Source organism: Scyliorhinus torazame, chromosome 6, assembly GCF_047496885.1.
Source record: "Scyliorhinus torazame isolate Kashiwa2021f chromosome 6, sScyTor2.1, whole genome shotgun sequence".
Lineage (NCBI taxonomy): Eukaryota > Metazoa > Chordata > Chondrichthyes > Carcharhiniformes > Scyliorhinidae > Scyliorhinus > Scyliorhinus torazame.
The window spans coordinates 37808513-37829040 of NC_092712.1; the positions used below are offsets into that span (position 1 = coordinate 37808513).

The 20528-nt window shown below is 47.2% G+C and overlaps 1 protein-coding gene across 2 annotated transcripts in view; it reads left to right on the plus strand.

Annotated features, from left to right (window-relative positions):
* Positions 1-20528, plus strand: part of LOC140424755 (activin receptor type-2B) — a 771495-nt gene that overhangs the window by 739508 nt on the left and 11459 nt on the right. For both annotated transcript variants that reach the window (XM_072508132.1, XM_072508134.1), the window contains exons 8-10: positions 8052-8166; positions 16445-16583; positions 17664-17794. In XM_072508132.1, the coding sequence (XP_072364233.1) occupies positions 8052-8166; positions 16445-16583; positions 17664-17794 (385 nt within the window). The remainder of the gene's footprint in view (positions 1-8051; positions 8167-16444; positions 16584-17663; positions 17795-20528) is intronic.

Genomic DNA, 20528 nt, shown 5'->3' on the forward strand with positions numbered 1-20528 from the left:
TGCAGTTTTGGTGTCCTTATCTGAGGAAGGATGTTCCTGCTAAGGAGGGAGTGCAGCGAAGGTTTACCAGGCTGATTCCTGGGATGTCATATGAGGAGAGACAAACTCAGTTAGGATTATATTCATTGGAGTTTAGAACAAACAAAGAACAAAGAAATGTACAGCACAGGAACAGGCCCTTCGGCCCTCCAAGCCCGTGCCGACCATGCTGCCCGACTAAACTACAATCTTCTACACTTCCTGGGTCCGTATCCCTCTATTCCCATCCTATTCATGTATTTGTCAAGATGCCCCTTAAAAGTCACTATCGTCCCTGCTTCCACCACCACCTCCGGTAGCGAGTTCCAGGCACCCACTACCCTCCGCGTAAAAAACTTGCCTCGTACATCTACTCTAAACCTTGCCCCTCTCACCTTAAACCTATGCCCCCTAGTAATTGACCCCTCTACCCTGGGGAAAAGCCTCTGACTATCCACTCTGTCTATGCCCCTCATAATTTTGTAGACCTCTATCAGGTCTCCCCTCAACCTCCTTCGTTCCAGTGAGAACAAACCGAGTTTATTCAACCGCTCCTCATAGCTAATGCCCTCCCCATACCAGGCAACATTCTGGTAAATCTCTTCTGCACCCTCTCTAAAGCCTCCACATCCTTCTGGTAGTGTGGTGACCAGAATTGAACACTATACTCCAAGTGTGGCCTAACTAAGGTTCTATACAGCTGCAACATGACTTGCCAATTCTTATACTCAATGCCCCGGCCAATGAAGGCAAGCATGCCGTATGCCTTCTTGACTACCTTCTCCACCTATGTTGCCCCTTTCAATGACCTGTGGACCTGTACTCCTAGATCTCTATGACTTTCAATACTCTTGAGGGGTCTACCATTCACTGTATATTCCCTACCTGCATTAGACCTTCCAAAATGCATTACCTCACATTTGTCCGGATTAAACTCCATCTGCCATCTCTCCGCCCAAGTCTCCAAACAATCTAAATCCTGCTGTATCCTCTGACAGTCCTCATCGCTATCCACAATTCCACCAACCTTTGTGTCGTCTGCAAACTTACTAATCAGACCAGTTACATTTTCCTCCAAATCATTTATATATACTACAAAGAGCAAAGGTCCCAGCACTGATCCCTGTGGAACACCACTGGTCACAGCCCTCCAATTAGAAAAGCATCCTTCCATTGCTACTCTCTGCCTTCTATGACCTAGCCAGTTCTGTATCCACCTTGCCAGCTCACCCCTGATCCCGTGTGACTTCACCTTTTGTACTAGTCTAAGAGGGACCTTGTCAAACAGTGTGGGGGGATCTTGTAGAACCATACAAAATTTTAACAGGATTAGACGAGGTCGATTCAGAAAGAATGTTCCTGATGGTGGGGGAGTCCAGAACTAGACGTCATAGTTTGAGGATCAGGGGTAAACCTTTTAGGACGGAGATGAGGAGAAAGTTCTTCACCCAGAGAGTGCTGAACCTGTGGAACTCGCTACCACAGTTGAGGCCACGACGTTGTGTAATTTCAAGAAGGAATCAGATATAGCTCTTGGGGCTAAAGAAATCAAGGGATATGGGGGTGGGGGGGGAGGGGGTATTGAACTTGATGATCAGCCATGATCATAATGAATGGTGAAGCAGACTCGAGGGGCAGAATGGCTTACTCTTATTTTCTATGTATCTTTTTAAAAAATTTTAAATTTAAAGTACCCAATTGTTTTTTTCCAAATAAGTGGCAATTTACCGTAGCCAATCCACCTACCCAGCACATTTTTGGGTTGTGGGGGTGAGACCCACGCAGACACGGGGAGAATGGGCAAACTCCACACAGACAGTGACCCAGGCCCGGAATTCAAACCCGGGTCCTCGGCGCTGAGACAGCAGTGCGAACCACTGCGCCACCGCGCCGCCCCATCTATGTATGTTTGTACGAGTACCTTCCTCCTTCCTTGTCGTTAAACTCCTTGCCCAGGCACTATGTGTACTGCTGATCAAACTTTGTTTTGTTTTTGTGCATGTTACTTTGCGGGTAATTTGGACACTTAACACTTGCAACTTCTGATGTTTGCTCTTAACACTGCCCTCCCTAGTCACCTCTATTGCTTTACAGCCCAGCTTCTCCCCCTCTTAATCACATTGTGGCAAGACCTACCTGACTATGAGTGAGTGGGGTTAGTTAGATGATTAAAGTGATTGTTTCATAGTAATTCCTAAGCTGTCTCTCTTTGTCTCTGGTCTTGAAAATGAAACAACACCAAGTGCAAAGGGAAGAAACATTTTCAGGATAATCTAGAGTTGCGTTTTTCATAAAAGTACAAAGCTTCCTATTGCAGAAGTCTCCTCAAATCATCTGATTTATGTTTGCATAAACTCTGAAGAGTCAGTTAAAGTTTAAATGTGCTCTGAATTGTCCCATGGTTAATGGTATGTAGTAAGTAAAGCTACAAAGGGGCAAAAGTTGAGCCAAATTGTTCACAGCGACAGAGGGTTCATTGGACCAGGGGGGATTACGTGGCTTTTTATTTAAAATGAGCAAATCAGGACTGAAAAGTGACATTTCACAGTCCTTTATCAGATAACTAGGGCACACCATCTCGGGGAGGCAGAGCAGCTGGTGTTCAAAGAAAGGATTTGCATTTAACTATCCAAGAGAATGCTGGATGCAGTAGTTGAAGAATGTGGTGAAGACAGGGACATAACCCAATAGAAAATGATATGGAGGAGCTTCGGAATGAAGGCATAGTACTTAAAGAACACCTTTCAGAATCTCAGGATGTCCCAAAGCGCTGTACTGCCACTTAGTTCATGAGAGACTGTGGAGGAAACGGAGTATCAAACGTACAACATAAACCTGTTGTGTATAAAGCTGTGATCATACCTACCAGTGGTGGGGAAGTTGCTGGAGTCTATAATCAGGGATGGGGTAACTGAACACCTTGGAAAATGTCGGTCGATCAGGGAGAGCCAGCATGGATTTGTGCAGGGAAGGCCGTGCGTAATCTTATTGAATTTTTTGAAGAGGTGACTAAGGTAGTAGTGGACAAGGGAATGTTTGTGGATGTTGTTTATATAGACTTCCAGAAGATATTTTATAAAGTTCCACAAAAGAGACTGTTAACTCAGGTAAAATTATTGACATGGTTAGGATATTGGTTGAGTGGTAGGCGACAGAGAGTGGGGATAATGGGTAAGTACTCTAATTGGCAGGAGGTGACCAGTGGTGCACCACAGGGATCTGTGTTGGGGCCTCAACTATTCACATTATTCATTAATGACTTGGATGATGGCATAGAAAGGAATTTCTCCACATTTGCTGATGATGCAAAGTTAGGTGGCATTGTAGGCAGCCTAGATGATAGCATAAAATTGCAAGGAGATATTGTCAGGCTAGGTGAATTGGCAAAACTGTGGCAGATGGAATTCAATGTGAGCAAGTGTGAGGTTATCCATTTTGAACCAAAAAAGGATAGAGCAGAATAATGAAAATGAAAATCACTTATTGTCACAGGTAGGCTTCAAATGAAGTTACTGTGAAAAGCCCCTAGTCGCCACATTCCGGGGCCTGTTCGGGGAGGCTGGTACGGGAATTGAACCATGCTGCTGGCCTACCTTGGTCTGCTTTCAAAGCCAGCGATATAGCCCTGTGCTAAACCAGCCCTAGAATAATTTCTAAATGGAATGAGGTTAGGTACAGTGGATGTCCAAAGAGACTTGGGGGTTCAGGTGCCCAGATAATGCCACCAAATAACTGCAGAAAATGATCAAGAAGGCTAATGGAATGCTGGCCGTTGTAGCTGGAGGATTGGAGTATAAAGCTGGTTTACAAAAGCTGGTTAGATCCCACTTGGAGTATTGCGAGCAGCTCTGGGCACCACACCGTGGGAAGGATATTTTGGCCTTGGAGGGAGTGCAACGTAGGTTTACAAAAATAATACCTGGATGACAAGGGTTGAGTTAAAAGGAGACATTACTCAAATTAGACCTGTTTTCGCTAGAACTTAAAAGGTTAAGGGGTGATCTGATCGAAGTATTCAAGATATTAACAGGGAAAGACAGGGCAGATAAAGATAAACTATTTCCGCTGGTTCGAGATTGTAAAACTAATGGGGGTATAGTCTAAAAATTAGGACTAGTCTGTTCAGGAGAGATGTTAGGAAGAACTTGGCTCAAAGGATGTAGAGGTTTGGAACTCACTCCCGGAAACAGCAGTTGCAGCTAGATCAGTTAATTTTAAATCTGAGATAGGTAGATTTTTGTCAAACAAAGATATTAAGGGATATTGGCCAAAGGAAGTATATGGAGTGGGGTCAAAGCTCAGCCATGATCTCAATAAATGGTGGGACAGCTTTGAGGGGTAAATGGCCTCCTCCTTTTCCAATGTGCCTACCCTCCTATAGGTGGGTTTTGAGTGCTGAATTATGCATTATCACGCGAGTTCTGAGCACTGAATTTTGTATTCCCCTCCATCCATTAGTTCTGGCAGGAAGCCTGTCTTGGCGATGAAAAACAAGGGAGGGTTTTAATATCTAACTGCATCTGGTTCCCATTTCTCTGAGATTACTGAAGGTTCAGCAAGTCTGTATCACTAAGTTGCTATTATCTATATTTGGGGGGGAGGGGGGACCTCCTGCATCTGAAGGAGCGTGACCCAAGATCTTTTTAATTGCCTGAGACTGGTCGATAGGGTAATAGAAATGAGGATAGGACAGAGACGGGTGGGGTTGAGGGCACTTGGAGAAAGAAGCAGCTTATTTGAAGCGGTGTAGATTCAGATGAGAATTCTTGACTTTGTCCAAGAGTCAAAGTGTCCATCTGCCCCTTTATCTGCAACAGACCTTGCAACTGATACCAGGGCCAGCAGAATGAAAAGCTCTCGCCATGGGAGGGCATTCCTTGCTCTTCTCATCTATTTGGGGGGGGGGAGCGGGGCTGCTGTTTAAGAATAACCCTACCTGCCTTTCTTAGCCATGCCTTAGGTCATGCTCTTTATCAATGGCAGGTTGAAATATGTTGCATCCGCTGTGATTGAGATGCCCAGTACGGCTTAGCACCGGACCTGAACTGTAATTGCACCAGTCAGATGTGGTGGGAAGTGTTTGAGCACATTTCAGACATTTTTCAGACAAAACCTGTCTCCAAGGCCTCCACGAGTATGTATGTTGCAGCCCTCTTAATTGCTAGAAGGGAGTTTGGGAGAATTAGCTACCAAACTGATGCTGCATTTCTGTTAGAACAACGTCCCTGTATTATGCTGATTGGTTTTATATGGGACGGGGGAGGGGGCAGGGGGGGGGGGGGGGGCGCAGCTTGAGATGCGAGTGGGTGGTGGTCAATGGAGAATTTCAAAACTAAATGTTTGATAGGGCTTTGTCAAGTATTAAGGGACATAAACCAAGTGGGTCGATGGCATTAAGTCACGATCTATTTCAATGGTGGAATAGGTTTGAGGGGCTGAATGGCCCATTCCTATTATTCTGCCTACTCGCATCTTGTTTCGCTCATTTTGGCATTTCTGCGTTATTTCCTGCAGGCTTCAAATCATCTGCAAATTTGGTCATTTCTCCTGAGTTTCTGCGTGCAAGTCAATAGAGCCTCCCAACCTTTGGGACATTCAGTCAGTATTACCCTAACCACCTGGTCCAACCTAGCTCCTCCCAAGTTTTATTTTAAATTTTAGAGTACCCAATTAATTTTTTTTCCAATTAAGGGGCAATTTAGCGTGGCCAATCCACCACCTAGCTTGCACATTTTTGGGTTGTGGGGGCAAAACCAACGCGAACACGGGGAGAATGTGCAAACTCCACACGGACAGTGACCTAGAGCCGGGATCGAACCTGGGACCTCGGCGCCGTGAGGCCGCAGTGCTAACCCACTGTGCACCATGCTGCCCTTAGCTCCTCCAAGTTAGTTGTTTTCTACGTTTTTGTCAAATTTATTATCCATATCCAAGTTTTACCCTGAATCCCCGCAGCTTTGAATTTGACAGTCTTTCATGTGGAACTTTAACAAATGCCTTTCTGAATTTCCTTTAAAATAGCTTATAAACCCTGGCCCAGTCACCTTGGTTTTGTAACTTCCTCAGAGAAATCAAGGAGTCTGGCCTGAGTCCACACTGACTGCTGCTAGCTAGGTTCTTGTTGTGCAGGTAATCTTTCCGTTTAATCAGTTCCATTATTTTCAATTGAATTCAAGGAACTCTTGCTTCTGTCTTTTGATTTGTTGGACTTGAACCCGGAATGGTGCAGACCGGTTTCTGACCTGATGCCTCCTCGGTGTCCATTGACTCCCTCATCGTGATTAGCAATGCCATCCTGTTTTAGCACACCGTGGAAGAATAGCAGGGGCATTTATACCTAATGTCGTGGGCAATATCTATCGCTCAAACATCACCAAACAGTTTATCTGGTCATGATTGTGCTGCTTTGTGTGGGATCTTGCTGTGCACAAATTGACTGCTGCGTTTCCTACAGTTCAACAGTGACTGCGCTTTGGCTGTAAAAACGTTGTTGGTTATGAAAGGCTCTAAATGAATGAGGTTGTCTTTTTAAATGACCTTACTGAACCGTAGGGGGCAGATCTGAGGGATTGCATGGCCTACCCCTGATCCTCCCCTGCTCGGGTTCTGGTGTCTGCTTAATCTTCTGAAGACCTTTGTGTGGGTTCCTGCGTTTGTGTGGGTTCCTGCGTTTGTGTGGGTTCCTGCGTTTGTGTGGGTTCCTGCGTTTGTGTGGGTTCCTGCGTTTGTGTGGGTTCCTGCGTTTGTGTGGGTTCCTGCGTTTGTGTGGGGTCCTGCGTTTGTGTGGGGTCCTGCCTTTGTGTGGGTTCCTGCCTTTGTGTGGGTTCCTGCCTTTGTGTGGGTTCCTGCCTTTGTGTGGGTTCCTGCCTTTGTGTGGGTTCCTGCCTTTGTGTGGGTTCCTGCCTTTGTGTGGGTTCCTGCCTTTGTGTGGGTTCCTGCCTTTGTGTGGGGTCCTGCCTTTGTCTGGGGTCCTGCCTTTGTCTGGGGTCCTGCCTTTGTCTGGGGTTCTGCCTTTGTCTGGGGTCCTGCGTTTGTCTGGGGTCCTGCGTTTGTCTGGGGTCCTGCGTTTGTGTGGGGTCCTGCGTTTGTGTGGGGTCCTGCGTTTGTGTGGGGTCCTGCGTTTGTGTGGGGTCCTGCGTTTGTGTGGGGTCCTGCGTTTGTGTGGGTCCCTGCGTTTGTCTGGGTCCCTGCGTTTGTCTGGGTCCCTGCGTTTGTCTGGGTCCCTGCGTTTGTCTGGGTCCCTGCGTTTGTCTGGGTCCCTGCCTTTGTCTGGGTCCCTGCCTTTGTCTGGGTCCCTGCCTTTGTCTGGGTCCCTGCCTTTGTCTGGGTCCCTGCCTTTGTCTGGGTCCCTGCCTTTGTCTGGGTCCCTGCCTTTGTCTGGGTCCCTGCCTTTGTCTGGGTCCCTGCCTTTGTCTGGGTCCCTGCGTTTGTCTGGGTCCCTGCGTTTGTCTGGGTCCCTGCGTTTGTCTGGGTCCCTGCGTTTGTCTGGGTCCCTGCGTTTGTCTGGGTCCCTGCGTTTGTCTGGGTCCCTGCGTTTGTCTGGGCCCCTGCGTTTGGGCCCCTGCGTTTGCCTGGGTCCCTGCGTTTGCCTGGGGTCCTGCGTTTGCCTGGGGTCCTGCGTTTGCCTGGGGTCCTGCGTTTGCCTGGGGTCCTGCGTTTGCCTGGGGTCCTGCGTTTGCCTGGGTCGCTGCGTTTGCGTGGGGTCCTGCGTTTGCGTGGGGTCCTGCGTTTGCGTGGGGTCCTGCGTTTGCGTGGGGTCCTGCGTTTGCGTGGGGTCCTGCGTTTGCGTGGGGTCCTGCGTTTGCGTGGGGTCCTGCGTTTGCGTGGGGTCCTGCGTTTGCGTGGGGTCCTGCGTTTGCGTGGGGTCCTGCGTTTGCGTGGGGTCCTGCGTTTGTCTGGGTCCCTGCGTTTGTCTGGGTCCCTGCGTTTATCTGGGTCCCTGCGTTTGTCTGGGTCCCTGCGTTTGTCTGGGTTTATACGTGAGGAGCGAGGAGAATCACCTTTAACCCTGTCTCTTCCTCTTTTGTTGGCAGGGATTTTAAAAGCAAGAACGTGCTGCTGAAGATGGACCTGTCGGTGTGCATAGCCGACTTCGGACTGGCTGTCAGATTTGAACCCGGAAAGCCTCCTGGAGACACGCACGGGCAGGTAATGCAAATACTAGGGGGGAAATGGACTAAAGAGCAGGATAGATCACGCAGTCCGTTAGAGTCCTCTCCGGTCTCCGCCACTCAATGTGACCTTTCACCACCCTCTCCCCATATCCCTTAATCTCCTGAGGGTCAAAAAAATCTGCCTCTCTATGCCTTAAATCTGTTCTACAATGGAGCGTTCCCAACCCCTGGGATGGAGAATTCCAAAGATTCACAATCCTTTGATTGAAGTAATTTCACCTCATCCATCCTGAATCATAGAATCATGGAATTTACAGTGCAGAAGGAGGCCATTCGGCCCATCGAGTCTGCACCGGCTTTTGGAAAGAGCACCCTTCTTAAGCCTGCACCTCTACCCCATCCCAGTAACCCCACCTAACCCTTTTGGACACTGGGAGCAATTTATCATGGCCAATCCACCTAACCTGCACCTCTATGGACTGTGGGAGGAAACCGGAGCACCCGGAGGAAACCCACGCAGACACGGGGAGAGCGTGCAGACTCTGCACAGACAGGAATCGAACCTGGGACCCTGGAACTGTGAAGCAACAGTGCTAACCACTATGATACCGTGCTGCCTGGAATGATTGACCTCTTATCCTGACACTTTGTCCCAGCGTTGCAGACCAGTGCAGACAATCTCTCAGCGTTCACCCTGCCAAGCCCCTTCGGAATCATGTCAATATCAATGAGATCGCCTCTCTTCAAACCTCCACAGAATATAAGCCCAGTTTTCCCAGACTCCTCATTGAACAATCCCCTCATCCCAGGGACCAGTTTAGTGAACCTGCGCTGTACCGCGCCGCCGATGTAAATATATCCTTCCTTAAATGTGGAGACGAAACTGCACACCGTATTCCAGGAGTGGCCTCGCCAAAACCCGGCACAGCTGGAGCAAGGTTCCTTTGTTCTTGTCGTCCAGTTGGAGATGAATTCAGTAGTTAAAATGATCGACGGTCAGCAGTGAAATCATTCTTCAGCCCTGGACGTCAAACCTTTTACTAGTTACTTGTGGAGCAAGGCCATGTTAGTAAGGACAGAAAGACCAAAAAAAACTCAAGGCATTCAATCGTCACAAAGATAAATAGAGTAGCAACAGTGAATCACTGAGCGGGGGATTGGTGATTGTCCATTGCCATCAGAATCTTTAATTTTGAATAATTTCCCCCCTCGTCCTTTGTGTCTTTGCTGACTCTCACTGAATAGGGGGGATCGTTTTCCATCTACCATATGGTGGTCATATTAACTCCACCCCCTCACACCAAATTCATCATGTTGATGGCTTCTGATGGAATACACGCATTGTTTGAGATCCCCATTCCCCATTGTGAGACTGGTGAATAGGTGCAGTGTCATTGTGATTAATACCTTCGCTGCTGTATAATGGAAAGCCGGGTGTCCCTGTAGTGCGAAGAGAAAGGCGCCTGTCTGTGATCTGGAAGCAGCGATGAAAACCCTTAGGTCTGACGACAAGATCTCATCCATCTGCTTCAGGAAAATAAAAACACAAACTGTGCTATGAAAGAAGTGGGGAATTCCAGCCAGTCACGGAACCCATGATATATGTCGGAGGAGACGGGGTGTAGATGCCAGGTAGTTCACTCCAGCCCACTAAAATCCTTCATGGGGAAACAGTGTAGGATGAAATGCTTTGTACCAAAACCAATCGGGGACTGCCTTGTCTGATATCTACTGGCTGCAGCTTCTTAAAACGCTGGTCACTCAGCCGCACAGAACGGTGGTGTCTGGACCACTTCCACACTCTGTCCATGTCTGTTTGCAGTTGCAGAGTTGAGCCGTGTGGCAGGCTCTGCCTGACCGTTCAGGAGCGTGGCAGACTCCCATGTTTGTTGCTCGAGTGCTTTGCTCACGGCACAGCTGCTTTGCGTGACCTTTTACGGTAACATGTGACTGGAGGAGACTATAAATATATCTAAATTCTGCACGTTTGGCGTAAGCTACGCGTTCAGGCGCGAAGGAGTCTCGTCACGATGATGTTCAATCTCGGCTCTCGAGCTGAGTCTACGCAATACTAGTTTGAAATTATGTTGTGCAGAGCCTAACACACAATGATTACGGAAAGCTGTGTGGAAAGCCAAAGCGTTTGGTGAGTGGAAAGCAAGATGCAGCATTAGCACGAGGCAGGGAGAGAACCGCTGACCGAGGAGTTCGAAAGACATCGGGTGCGATTCTCCAGCTCCCCAGCCGTTCACTGGAGACGGGATTTTCTGCTTCCACCGCTGTTGATGGGAATTCCCAAAGCCAGGAAACCCACGGGCGGAGGCGCACTCACGGCATGTCCAGAGAAACGTGCCGTCAGCCAATGGTCAGAGAATTCTGACCAGAGTTACCTCTCCGTAAGTTTGAGGTGAAACCCTTCGTTCGGTGCCTTGTTAGTCCTCGGGGGAACAAAATAAGCATGTTTGGAACTTTGCAGGGGATTGACTTTGCCGAGTTAATTGATCTTCCCAAGTGGAGCAGCTGGAGTGACACAATGTCCTGAGCAGTTGAGCCAAAGTAGAGGAAAATGGAGGGTTCCTTTTCCTGATCATTCTTGGTTGGAAGGTGCCCGGGCGAAGTGTTATTGCTGTCCTCGGAGATGATATTGACACCACTGGCCTGACACTTGTCTGGACCTCCCTTGTTACATCTTCACTTAATTGAATTGATTGAGGAGGTGACGAGCACAGATATTGAGGGTAGTGCTGGCGGGATTGCAGAGTGACGGGAAGCAAAGGGGTCATGATCAATGGGTGTCTTGTGAGCCTGGAAGGCCATTTCCAGTGAGGTTCAGCAGGGCTCATTCCTGGCGTCCTTGCCTTTTGTGGGATGTGTCAATGGTTTAGACTTAACTTAAATGGTTCAGAGGTTATGGTGATATGAAAGTTGGTTGTGTGCTCGACAATGAGGTAGACTGTGGGAAGATATCAATGGACTGGACAGAAGTGGCAAAGGGATTTCAATCCGGAGAAGTGTGAGGTAATGCAAGAGAATACGCAATGACCAGTGGGACACTTGAGTGCAGGGAAACAGTGGGATCTCAGAGTGCATATCCACAGATCCCTGAAGGTGGCAGCACAGGTGGATAAAGTGGTTAAGAAGGCATATGGGGTATTTCCCTTTATTAGCTGTGATACTGTACGTGAGAGGTTACACTGGAACTGCAAAGGAAATGACTGCACCAGAGAGGGTTCAGAGGAGATTTACAAGGATGTTGCCAGTCATGGAACAGGAAAGATTGGATGGGTTGGGAGTTTGTGTGCTATGGAACAGATGAGGCCGAGGGAAGATTTAATTGAGGTTCATAAAGTGATGAGGGGCCTAGATAAGGTGGGTAAGAAAGACTTATTTCCCTTAAAAGGGATTATAGAACATAGAACATAGAACAATACAGCGCAGTACAGGCCCTTCGGCCCACGATGTTGCACCGAAACAAAAGCCATCCAACCTACACTATGCCATTATCATCCATATGTTTATCCAATAAACTTTTAAATGCCCTCAATGTTGGCGAGTTCACTACTGTAGCAGGTAGGGCATTCCACGGCCTCACTACTCTTTGCGTAAAGAACCTACCTCTGACCTCTGTCCTATATCTATTACCCCTCAGTTTAAAGTTATGTCCCCTCGTGCCAGCCATATCCATCCGCGGGAGAAGGCTCTCACTGTCCACCCTATCCAACCCCCTGATCATTTTGTATGCCTCTATTAAGTCTCCTCTTAACCTTCTTCTCTCCAACGAAAACAACCTCAAGTCCATCAGCCTTTTCTCATAAGATTTTCCCTCCATACCAGGCAACATCCTGGTAAATCTCCTCTGCACCCGCTCCAAAGCCTCCACGTCCTTCATATAATGCGGTGACCAGAACTGTACGCAATACTCCAAATGCGGCCGTACCAGAGTTCTGTACAGCTGCAACATGACCTCCCGACTCCGGAACTCAATCCCTCTACCAATAAAGGCCAACACTCCATAGGCCTTCTTCACAACCCTATCAACCTGGGTGGCAACTTTCAGGGATCTATGTACATGGACATCTAGATCCCTCTGCTCATCCACACTTTCAAGAACTTTACCATTAGCCAAATATTCCGCATTCCTGTTATTCCTTCCAAAGTGAATCACCTCACACTTCTCTACATTAAACTCCATTTGCCACCTCTCGGCCCAGCTCTGCAGCTTATCTATATCCCTCTGTAATCTGCTACATCCTTCCACACTATCGACAACACCACCGACTTTAGTATCGTCTGCAAATTTACTCACCCACCCTTCTGCGCCTTCCTCTAGGTCATTGATAAAAATGACAAACAGCAATGGCCGCAGAACAGATCCTTGTGGTACTCCACTTGTGACTGTACTCCATTCTGAACATTTCCCATCAACCACCACCCTCTGTCTTCTTTCAGCTAGCCAATTTCTGATCCACATCTCTAAATCACCCTCAATCCCCAGCCTCCGTATTTTTTGCAATAGCCTACCGTGGGGAACCTTATCAAACGCTTTGCTGAAATCCATATACACCACATCAACTGCTCTACCCTCGTCTACCTGTTCAGTCACCTTCTCAAAGAACTCAATAAGGTTTGTGAGGCATGACCTACCCTTCACAAAGCCATGCTGACTATCCCTGATCATATTATTCCTATCTAGATGATTATAAATCTTGTCTCTTATAATCCCCTCCAAGACTTTACCCACTACAGACGTGAGGCTCACCGGCCTATAGTTGCCGGGGTTGTCTCTGCTCCCCTTTTTGAACAAAGGGACCACATTTGCTGTCCTCCAGTCCTCTGGCACTATTCCTGTAGCCAATGATGACATAAAAATCAAAGCCAAAGGTCCAGCAATCTCTTCCCTGGCCTCCCATAGAATCCTAGGATAAATCCCATCAGGTCCCGGGGACTTATCTATTTTCAGCCTGTCCAGAATTGCCAACACCTCTTCCCTACGTACCTCAATGCCATCTATTCTATTAGCCTGGGGCTCAGCATTCTCCTCCACAACATTATCTTTTTCCTGAGTGAATACTGACGAAAAATATTCATTTAGTATCTCGCCTATCTCTTCAGACTCCACACACAATTTCCCATCCCTGTCCTTGACTGGTCCTACTCTTTCCCTAGTCATTCGCTTATTCCTGACATACCTATAGAAAGCTTTTGGGTTTTCCTTGATCCTTCCTGCCAAATACTTCTCATGTCCCCTCCTTGCTCGTCTTAGCTCTCTCTTTAGATCCTTCCTCGCTACCTTGTAACTATCCATCGCCCCAACCGAAACTTCACACTTCATCTTCACATAGGCCTCCTTCTTCCTCTTCAAAAGAGATTCCACTTCCTTGGTAAACCACGGTTCCCTCGCTCGACGCCTTCCTCCCTGTCTGACCGGTACATACTTATCAAGAACACGCAGTAGCTGATCCTTGAACAAGCCCCACTTATCCAGTGTGCCCAACACTTGCAGCCTACTTCTCCACCTTATCCCCCCCAAGTCACGTCTAATGGCATCATAATTGCCCTTCCCCCAGCTATAACTCTTGCCCTGCGGTGTATACTTATCCCTTTCCATCATTAACGTAAACGTCACCGAATTGTGGTCACTGTCCCCAAAGTGCTCTCCTACCTCCAAATCCAACACCTGGCCTGGTTCATTACCCAAAACCAAATCCAACGTGGCCTCGCCTCTTGTTGGCCTGTCAACATATTGTTTCAGGAAACTCTCCTGCACACACTGTACAAAAAACGACCCATCTATTGTACTCGAACTATATCTTTTCCAGTCAATATTTGGAAAGTTAAAATCTCCCATAATAACTACCCTGTTACTTTCGCTCATATCCAGAATCATCTTCGCCATCCTTTCCTCTACATCCCTAGAACTATTAGGAGGCCTATAAAAAACTCCCAACAGGGTGACCTCTCCTTTCCTGTTTCTAACTTCAGCCCATACTACCTCGGCAGAAGAGTCCCCATCTAGCATCCTCTCCGCCACCGTAATACTGCTCTTGACTAGCAGCGCCACACCTCCCCCTCTTTTGCCTCCTTCTCTGAGCTTACTAAAACACCTAAACCCCGGAACCTGCAACATCCATTCCTGTCCCTGCTCTATCCATGTCTCCGAAATGGCCACAACATCGAAGTCCCAGGTACCAACCCACGCTGCCAGTTCCCCTACCTTGTTTCGTATACTCCTGGCATTGAAGTAGACACACTTCAAACCACCTACCTGAACACTGGCCCCCTCCTGCGATGTCAAATCTGTGCTCCTGACCTCTATACTCTCATTCTCCCTTACCCTAAAACTACAATCCAGGTTCCCATGCCCCTGCTGCATTAGTTTAAACCCCCCCAAAGAGCACTAACAAATCTCCCCCCCAGGATATTTGTGCCCCTCAGGTTCAGATGTAGACCATCCTGTCTGTAGAGGTCCCACCTTCCCCAGAAAGAGCCCCAGTTATCCAAAAATCTGAATCCCTCCCGCCTGCACCATCCCTGTAGCCACGTGTTTAAATGCTCTCTCTCCTTATTCCTCATCTCACTATCACGTGGCACGGGCAACAACCCAGAGATAACAACTCTGTTTGTTCTAGTTCTGAGCTTCCATCCTAGCTCCCTGAAAGCCTGCCTGACATCCTTGTCCCCTTTCCTACCTATGTCGTTGGTGCCAATGTGGACCACGACTTGGGGCTGCTCCCCCTCCCCCCTAAGGACCCGGAAAACACGATCCGAGACATCACGTACCCTTGCACCTGGGAGGCAACATACCAAACGTGAGTCTCTCACGCTCCCACAAAATCTCCTATCTGTGCCCCTGACTGTAGAGTCCCCAATTACTAATGCTCTGCTCCTCTCCCCCCTTCCCTTCTGAGCAACAGGGACAGACTCCGTGCCAGAGGCCCGTACCCCATGGCTTACCCCTGGTAAGTCCCCCCCCCCCACAAGTATCCAAAGCGGTATACTTGTTTCTCAGGGGTACGACCGCAGGGGATCCCTGCACTGACTGTTTTTTCCCAGTCCCTCTTACAGTTACCCACCTATCTCCAATCTTTGGTGTAACTAATTCCCTGAAGCTGCTATCTATGACCCCTTCTGCCTCCCGAATGATCCGAAGTTCTTCCAACTCCAGCTCCAGTTCCCTAACTCGGTCTTGGAGGAGCTGGAGATGGCAGCACTTCCTGCAGGTAAAATCAGCAGGGACACTAACTGCATCCCTCACCTCAAACATCCTGCAGGAGGAACATTGCACTCCCTTCCCTGCCATTCCTCTAACTTTCTACCAAGATCTGGCTAAAAAATAATAATAATATAATAAAATATGGTACTTACCTCAGACCAATGGGTTTTATTATTAGGTTAGAGGAGGAGGGCGGGTGGGAGACACTACACGTCTAGTGTCTCGGGTTTCCTCTCCACCAGAATTTATTGGGGAGGGTCTTCCCAGACGTCCGCGGGTCGACTTCCTGTTCCCGCCTAAAAAACTAATTTAAAATAAAGAAAAAGAAAAATTTCTCAGCTCCTGCTGAAATTGACTAACCAGCCAGCTGTTCTCGCCGCCGAAATCGACTGGCCTGCCCCTGCAAAGACAAGTGCTTTTAAAGGTTGACTTACCTCCCAGCAACCTCCTTCCGCAATGCTCCCGCTGAAACTGACTCACCACTCACCAGCTGTTCTCACGCCGCCGAAATCGACTGGCCTGCCCCTGCAAAGACAAGTGCTTTTAAAGGTTGACTTACCTCCCAGCAACCTCCTTCCGCAATGCTCCCGCTGAAACTGACTCACCACTCACCAGCTGTTCTCACGCCGCCGAAATCGACATTAGAGGAATGTTTTTCATCCAGGTGGTGATAGGATTCTGGAACTCATTGCCTGAAAGGGTGGTAGTGGCAGAAACACTCATCGCCTCTTTTAAATAAAAAATAATAATTTTTGGAGATGCACTTGGTGTCCAGAGAGCTGGAAGGTGGGATCCGGCTGAATAATTATTTTCCAACTACCTCAGGCTTGACGGGTTGAATGGCCTCCACCTGTGCCATAAAATGCCTATGTTTCTAAGATTGTCTTTATTGTGAATGACACCCTGGGACATGAGTGTTGGGATGGTGGAGCTGTCCCAGCCACTGGCCATGCCATCGGCTAGCTCTGACGTTAACGTATTGGCGCTGACTGAAACAGTGGCTCAAGCAGAAGCACCGGTCACTTTGTAGAAAGGGAGTTTTGTAACACTTTAACAAATACCACACCTTCGTTAAAGGGGGAGTTTTCTTTCTCCGCAGGTCGGGACACGAAGATACATGGCCCCCGAGGTCCTGGAGGGGGCAATTAACTTCCAGCGTGATGCCTTCCTCAGGATAGACATGTATGCCATGGGGCTGGTGCTGTGGGAGCTGATTATGAGGTGTACTGCAGCTGACGGCAAGTGTTAACTTCATTACTTCATTAAAATAATAATTGCTGTTGTCACAAGTATGCTTCAATGAAGTTAATGTGAAAAGCCCCTAGACGCCACATACAGGCGCCTGTTCATGGAGGCTGGTACGGGAATTGAACCCGTGCTGCTGGCCTTGTTCTGCATTACAAGCCAGCTGTTTAGCCCACTGTGCTAAACTGCCCACATGTTCTCCATTCAACTCTTACCATTCATTTGATGCACCCACTTCTGAATCGCAGAGGTCGGCAGTTCAAGTCTCACTCCAGAGGCCTGAGCACAGCGTCTAGGCCGACACTCCCAGTGCAGTGTGGAGGGAGTGCTGCACTGTCGGAGATGTCTCCTTACAGAGGAGATGTTGAAACGAGGTCCCAGCTGCCCTCAGATAGACAGAAAAGATTCTGCAGCATTCTTCTGAAAATGAGCAGGGTCAATATTTACCCTTTAATCCGTGTCATGTAAAGAGATTATCTGCTGATGATCACATTTGCTGTTTCTGGGAGCTTACTGTGCACAAATTCCCTACATTACAACAGTGACCACACTCTTAGTTGTGCCGCTCTTTGGAATCTGCTGGGTTTGTGCTGGACAAATGCATTTCTGAACTCCAGAGTACATAGACCTAATTTACCCAGTCTCTCCTCAAACAACCCTGTCACCCCCATGGTCCAAGTTAGTGAACCTGCTCTGCACAGCCTCCAATGCAAGTTTACCCTTCCTCAAATATGGAGAACAAAACTGCACCCACTAATCCAGATGTGATCCCATCAAATCCCTCTACAATTGGAGTAAAACATCCTTTATTCTCCTGTTTCAAACCACTTGCAGTGAAGACCAACATACCATTTGCCTTCCTAATTGCTTGCTGTACCTGCATGTTCGCTTTCCCCTGTTTATTGTACGAGTGCGCTCAAGTTTCTTTAAATATGAATTTGACAAGTTGGACGCCTTTTTAAAAATTAGATTCTGCTTTTCTATTCTAAGTGAATAGTGCAGTAGTGTAATATCGAAGGTCGCTGTACCGGTCAAAGTGAAGTCATGTTTCTTGCCTCTGTTTGTTTGTACAGGGCCTGTTGATGAATACATTTTGCCATTTGAAGAAGAGATTGGTCAACACCCGACACTGGAGGATCTGCAAGATGTGGTTGTCCACAAAAAGTTACGGCCTGTCCTGAAAGAATGCTGGTATAAGCATCCGGTGCGTATCCACAGCCCTTTAATGCCTGATAATGATTAGTATACTGTATAAACTCAACTAATACTCTGTCTCAGGTAATAGACAACCCCCGATGTTTGTTTGGCCAAAAATCCAACTCTTTCCACATTCGACCTACACCTCCCCACCGGGTCCCGCCCCCCCCCCCCCCCCCCCTCCTCAGCAGGCCCCTCCCCTCCGGGCCCCGCTCCCAAAAACTCTGTCCCCCATCAGTTGCAGGGAAAATTAGAAAACCTAAATTAAAGGAGGTCGGACTGTAACACAGTGGTTAACACAGTTGCTTCACAGCGCCAGGGTCCCAGGTTCGATTGCCGGCTTGGGTCACTGTCTGTGCGGAGTCTGCACGTTCTCCCCGTGTCTGCATGGGTTTCCTCCGGGTGCTCCGGTTTCCTCCCACAGTCCAAAAATGTGCAGATTAGGTGGATTGGCCATGATTTAAAAAATTGCCCTTCGTGTCCAAAAAGGTTAGGTGGGGTTATTGGGTTACGGGGATAGGGTGGAGGTGTGGGATTAAGTGGGGTGCTCTTTCCAAGGGCCAGTGCAGACTCGATTGGCCGAATGGACTCCTTCTGCACTGTAAATTCTATAATTCTGTAAATTCTATGAGGAGTGCAAATTAGCAATGTGGTGGATGGTTACCAGAAGAAAAATAGGGGAATGTCCTTTTGCACCAAGGAATTATAAAAGAGTAGGGTAACTTGACAAAACAAATTCAAAGCACTGTAATTAAACGCACATAGCATTCGGAACAAAATTAATGAGTTAAAGGTGCAAATAGAGACACAAGGGTCTGATTTTGTGGCAATTACTGAGACATGGTTACAAGGAGACCAGGTCTGGGAACTGAAGATCCAAGGGTACGCAATATTTCAGAAAGATAGACTGAAAGGAAAAGGAGGAGGCATAGCTTTGCTGGAGAAGGAAGGGATTAGTGCTGGATTGAAAAATGATATAGGCACTGGAGATCAAGATGTGGAATCAGTCTGGGTAGGAATAAGAAATAGCAAAGGGAAGAAGTCCTTGGTAGGAGTAACCTGTAGGTCCCCAAACTGTAGTTCCGCAGTGGGGCACAGTATAAACCAGGAAATACTGGGGGCTTGTGAGAAAGGTACAGCAATAATCATGGGTGATTTTAATATACACATCGACTAGATTAATCAAATTGGCAAAGGTAGCCTCGAGGGAGAGTTTATTGAATGTGTTAGAGATGTTTTCTTGGAGCATTATGTTGGGGAACCAACCAGGGAGGAGGCTACTCTCGATTTGGTATTGTGCAATGAGGAGGGATTAGTTAATGGCCTCATAGTTAAAAATCCACTAGGAAGTAGTGACCATAATATGGCAGAATTCAAAATTCAGTTTGGGGTGAGAAAGTGGAGTCCCACACTAGTGTTGTGGAATTAAACAAAGGAAATTACATCGGCATGAGGACAGATTTGGCCTGTATAGACTGGGCAGGAAGGCTAAAAGGTTAGTCAGCTGATGAGCAGTGGCAGTTGTTTAAGGAGATACTCAATTCCTCACAACTAAAATATATTCCAGAGGGGAAGAAAGATGGTAAGAGGGGTAAAAAACATCCATGTCTAAGCAAGGAGGTTAAGGACACTATAAAGACAAAAATTAAGCTATACCATGTTGCAAAGGCCAGTGGTAAACTAGAAGATTGGGAAACATTCAAACATAAACAAAAGAGCTAAGGTAAATTACAAAAGAAAGCTAGTGCAAAATATCAAAAAGGATAGCAAAAGCTTCCAAAAGTACATAAAAGGGAAGAGAGTAGCTAAAGTGAATGTTGGTCTCTTGGAAGATGCAACCGGAGAATTAATAGTGGGGAACACAGAAATGGCAGAGATGTACAATCAATGTTTGGCCTCTATTTAATATAGAAAGGGAGGAACTTAGAACAATAAAGTAACAGTACTCAACAAACCATTGGAATTAAAGGCAGATAAGTCCCCAGGTCCTGAGGGCCTACTTCTTGGGTGTTAAAGAAAGTGGCAGCGGAGATAGCGGATCCATTGGTTATAATATTCCAAAATTCTTTGGACACTGGAAAGGTTCCAGTGGATTGGAAAAATGCTAATGTATGTCTTTACTCAAAAAGGCAGAATGTGGGAAATTACAGACCAGTTAGTTTAATATCTGTTGTTGGTAAATTGTTAGAATCCATTATTAAAGAAGTAATACCAGAACATTTGGAAAGTCAAAAGTGACTCCATCAGAGTCAGCATGGTTTTATGAAGGGTAAATTATGTTTGTAAAATTTGCTAGAGTTCTTTGACGATGCAACAAGCCAAATGGATAATGATGTATAGCTGGACTTCCGGAAGGCATTTAATAAGATGCCTTTAAGTTACTGTCAGTAAGTCGCTGAGTGTCTTTAAGACAGATCTAGATAATTCTTGATTAATAAGGGAATCGAGGGTTATGGTGAGAAGGCAGGAGAATGGGGATGAGAAACATGCCAGCCATGATTGAATGGCGGGGCAGACTCAATGCTCCTGTATCTTATGGTCTGATGGTCCTCCCCACGAGAGGAAACATTTTGTGTCCTCTCTGTCAAAACCTTTCAGAATTTTAGGACATCTCTTAGGTCATCTCACAACCTTCTTACCGGAGAAAAGAGACCCAGCCTTTGCCAGTATCCACCCATTCCTGCTGTCATCTTTGTGAATCTTTTCCATTCTCAATTCCTTAATAATGTGGCAAGCACAGT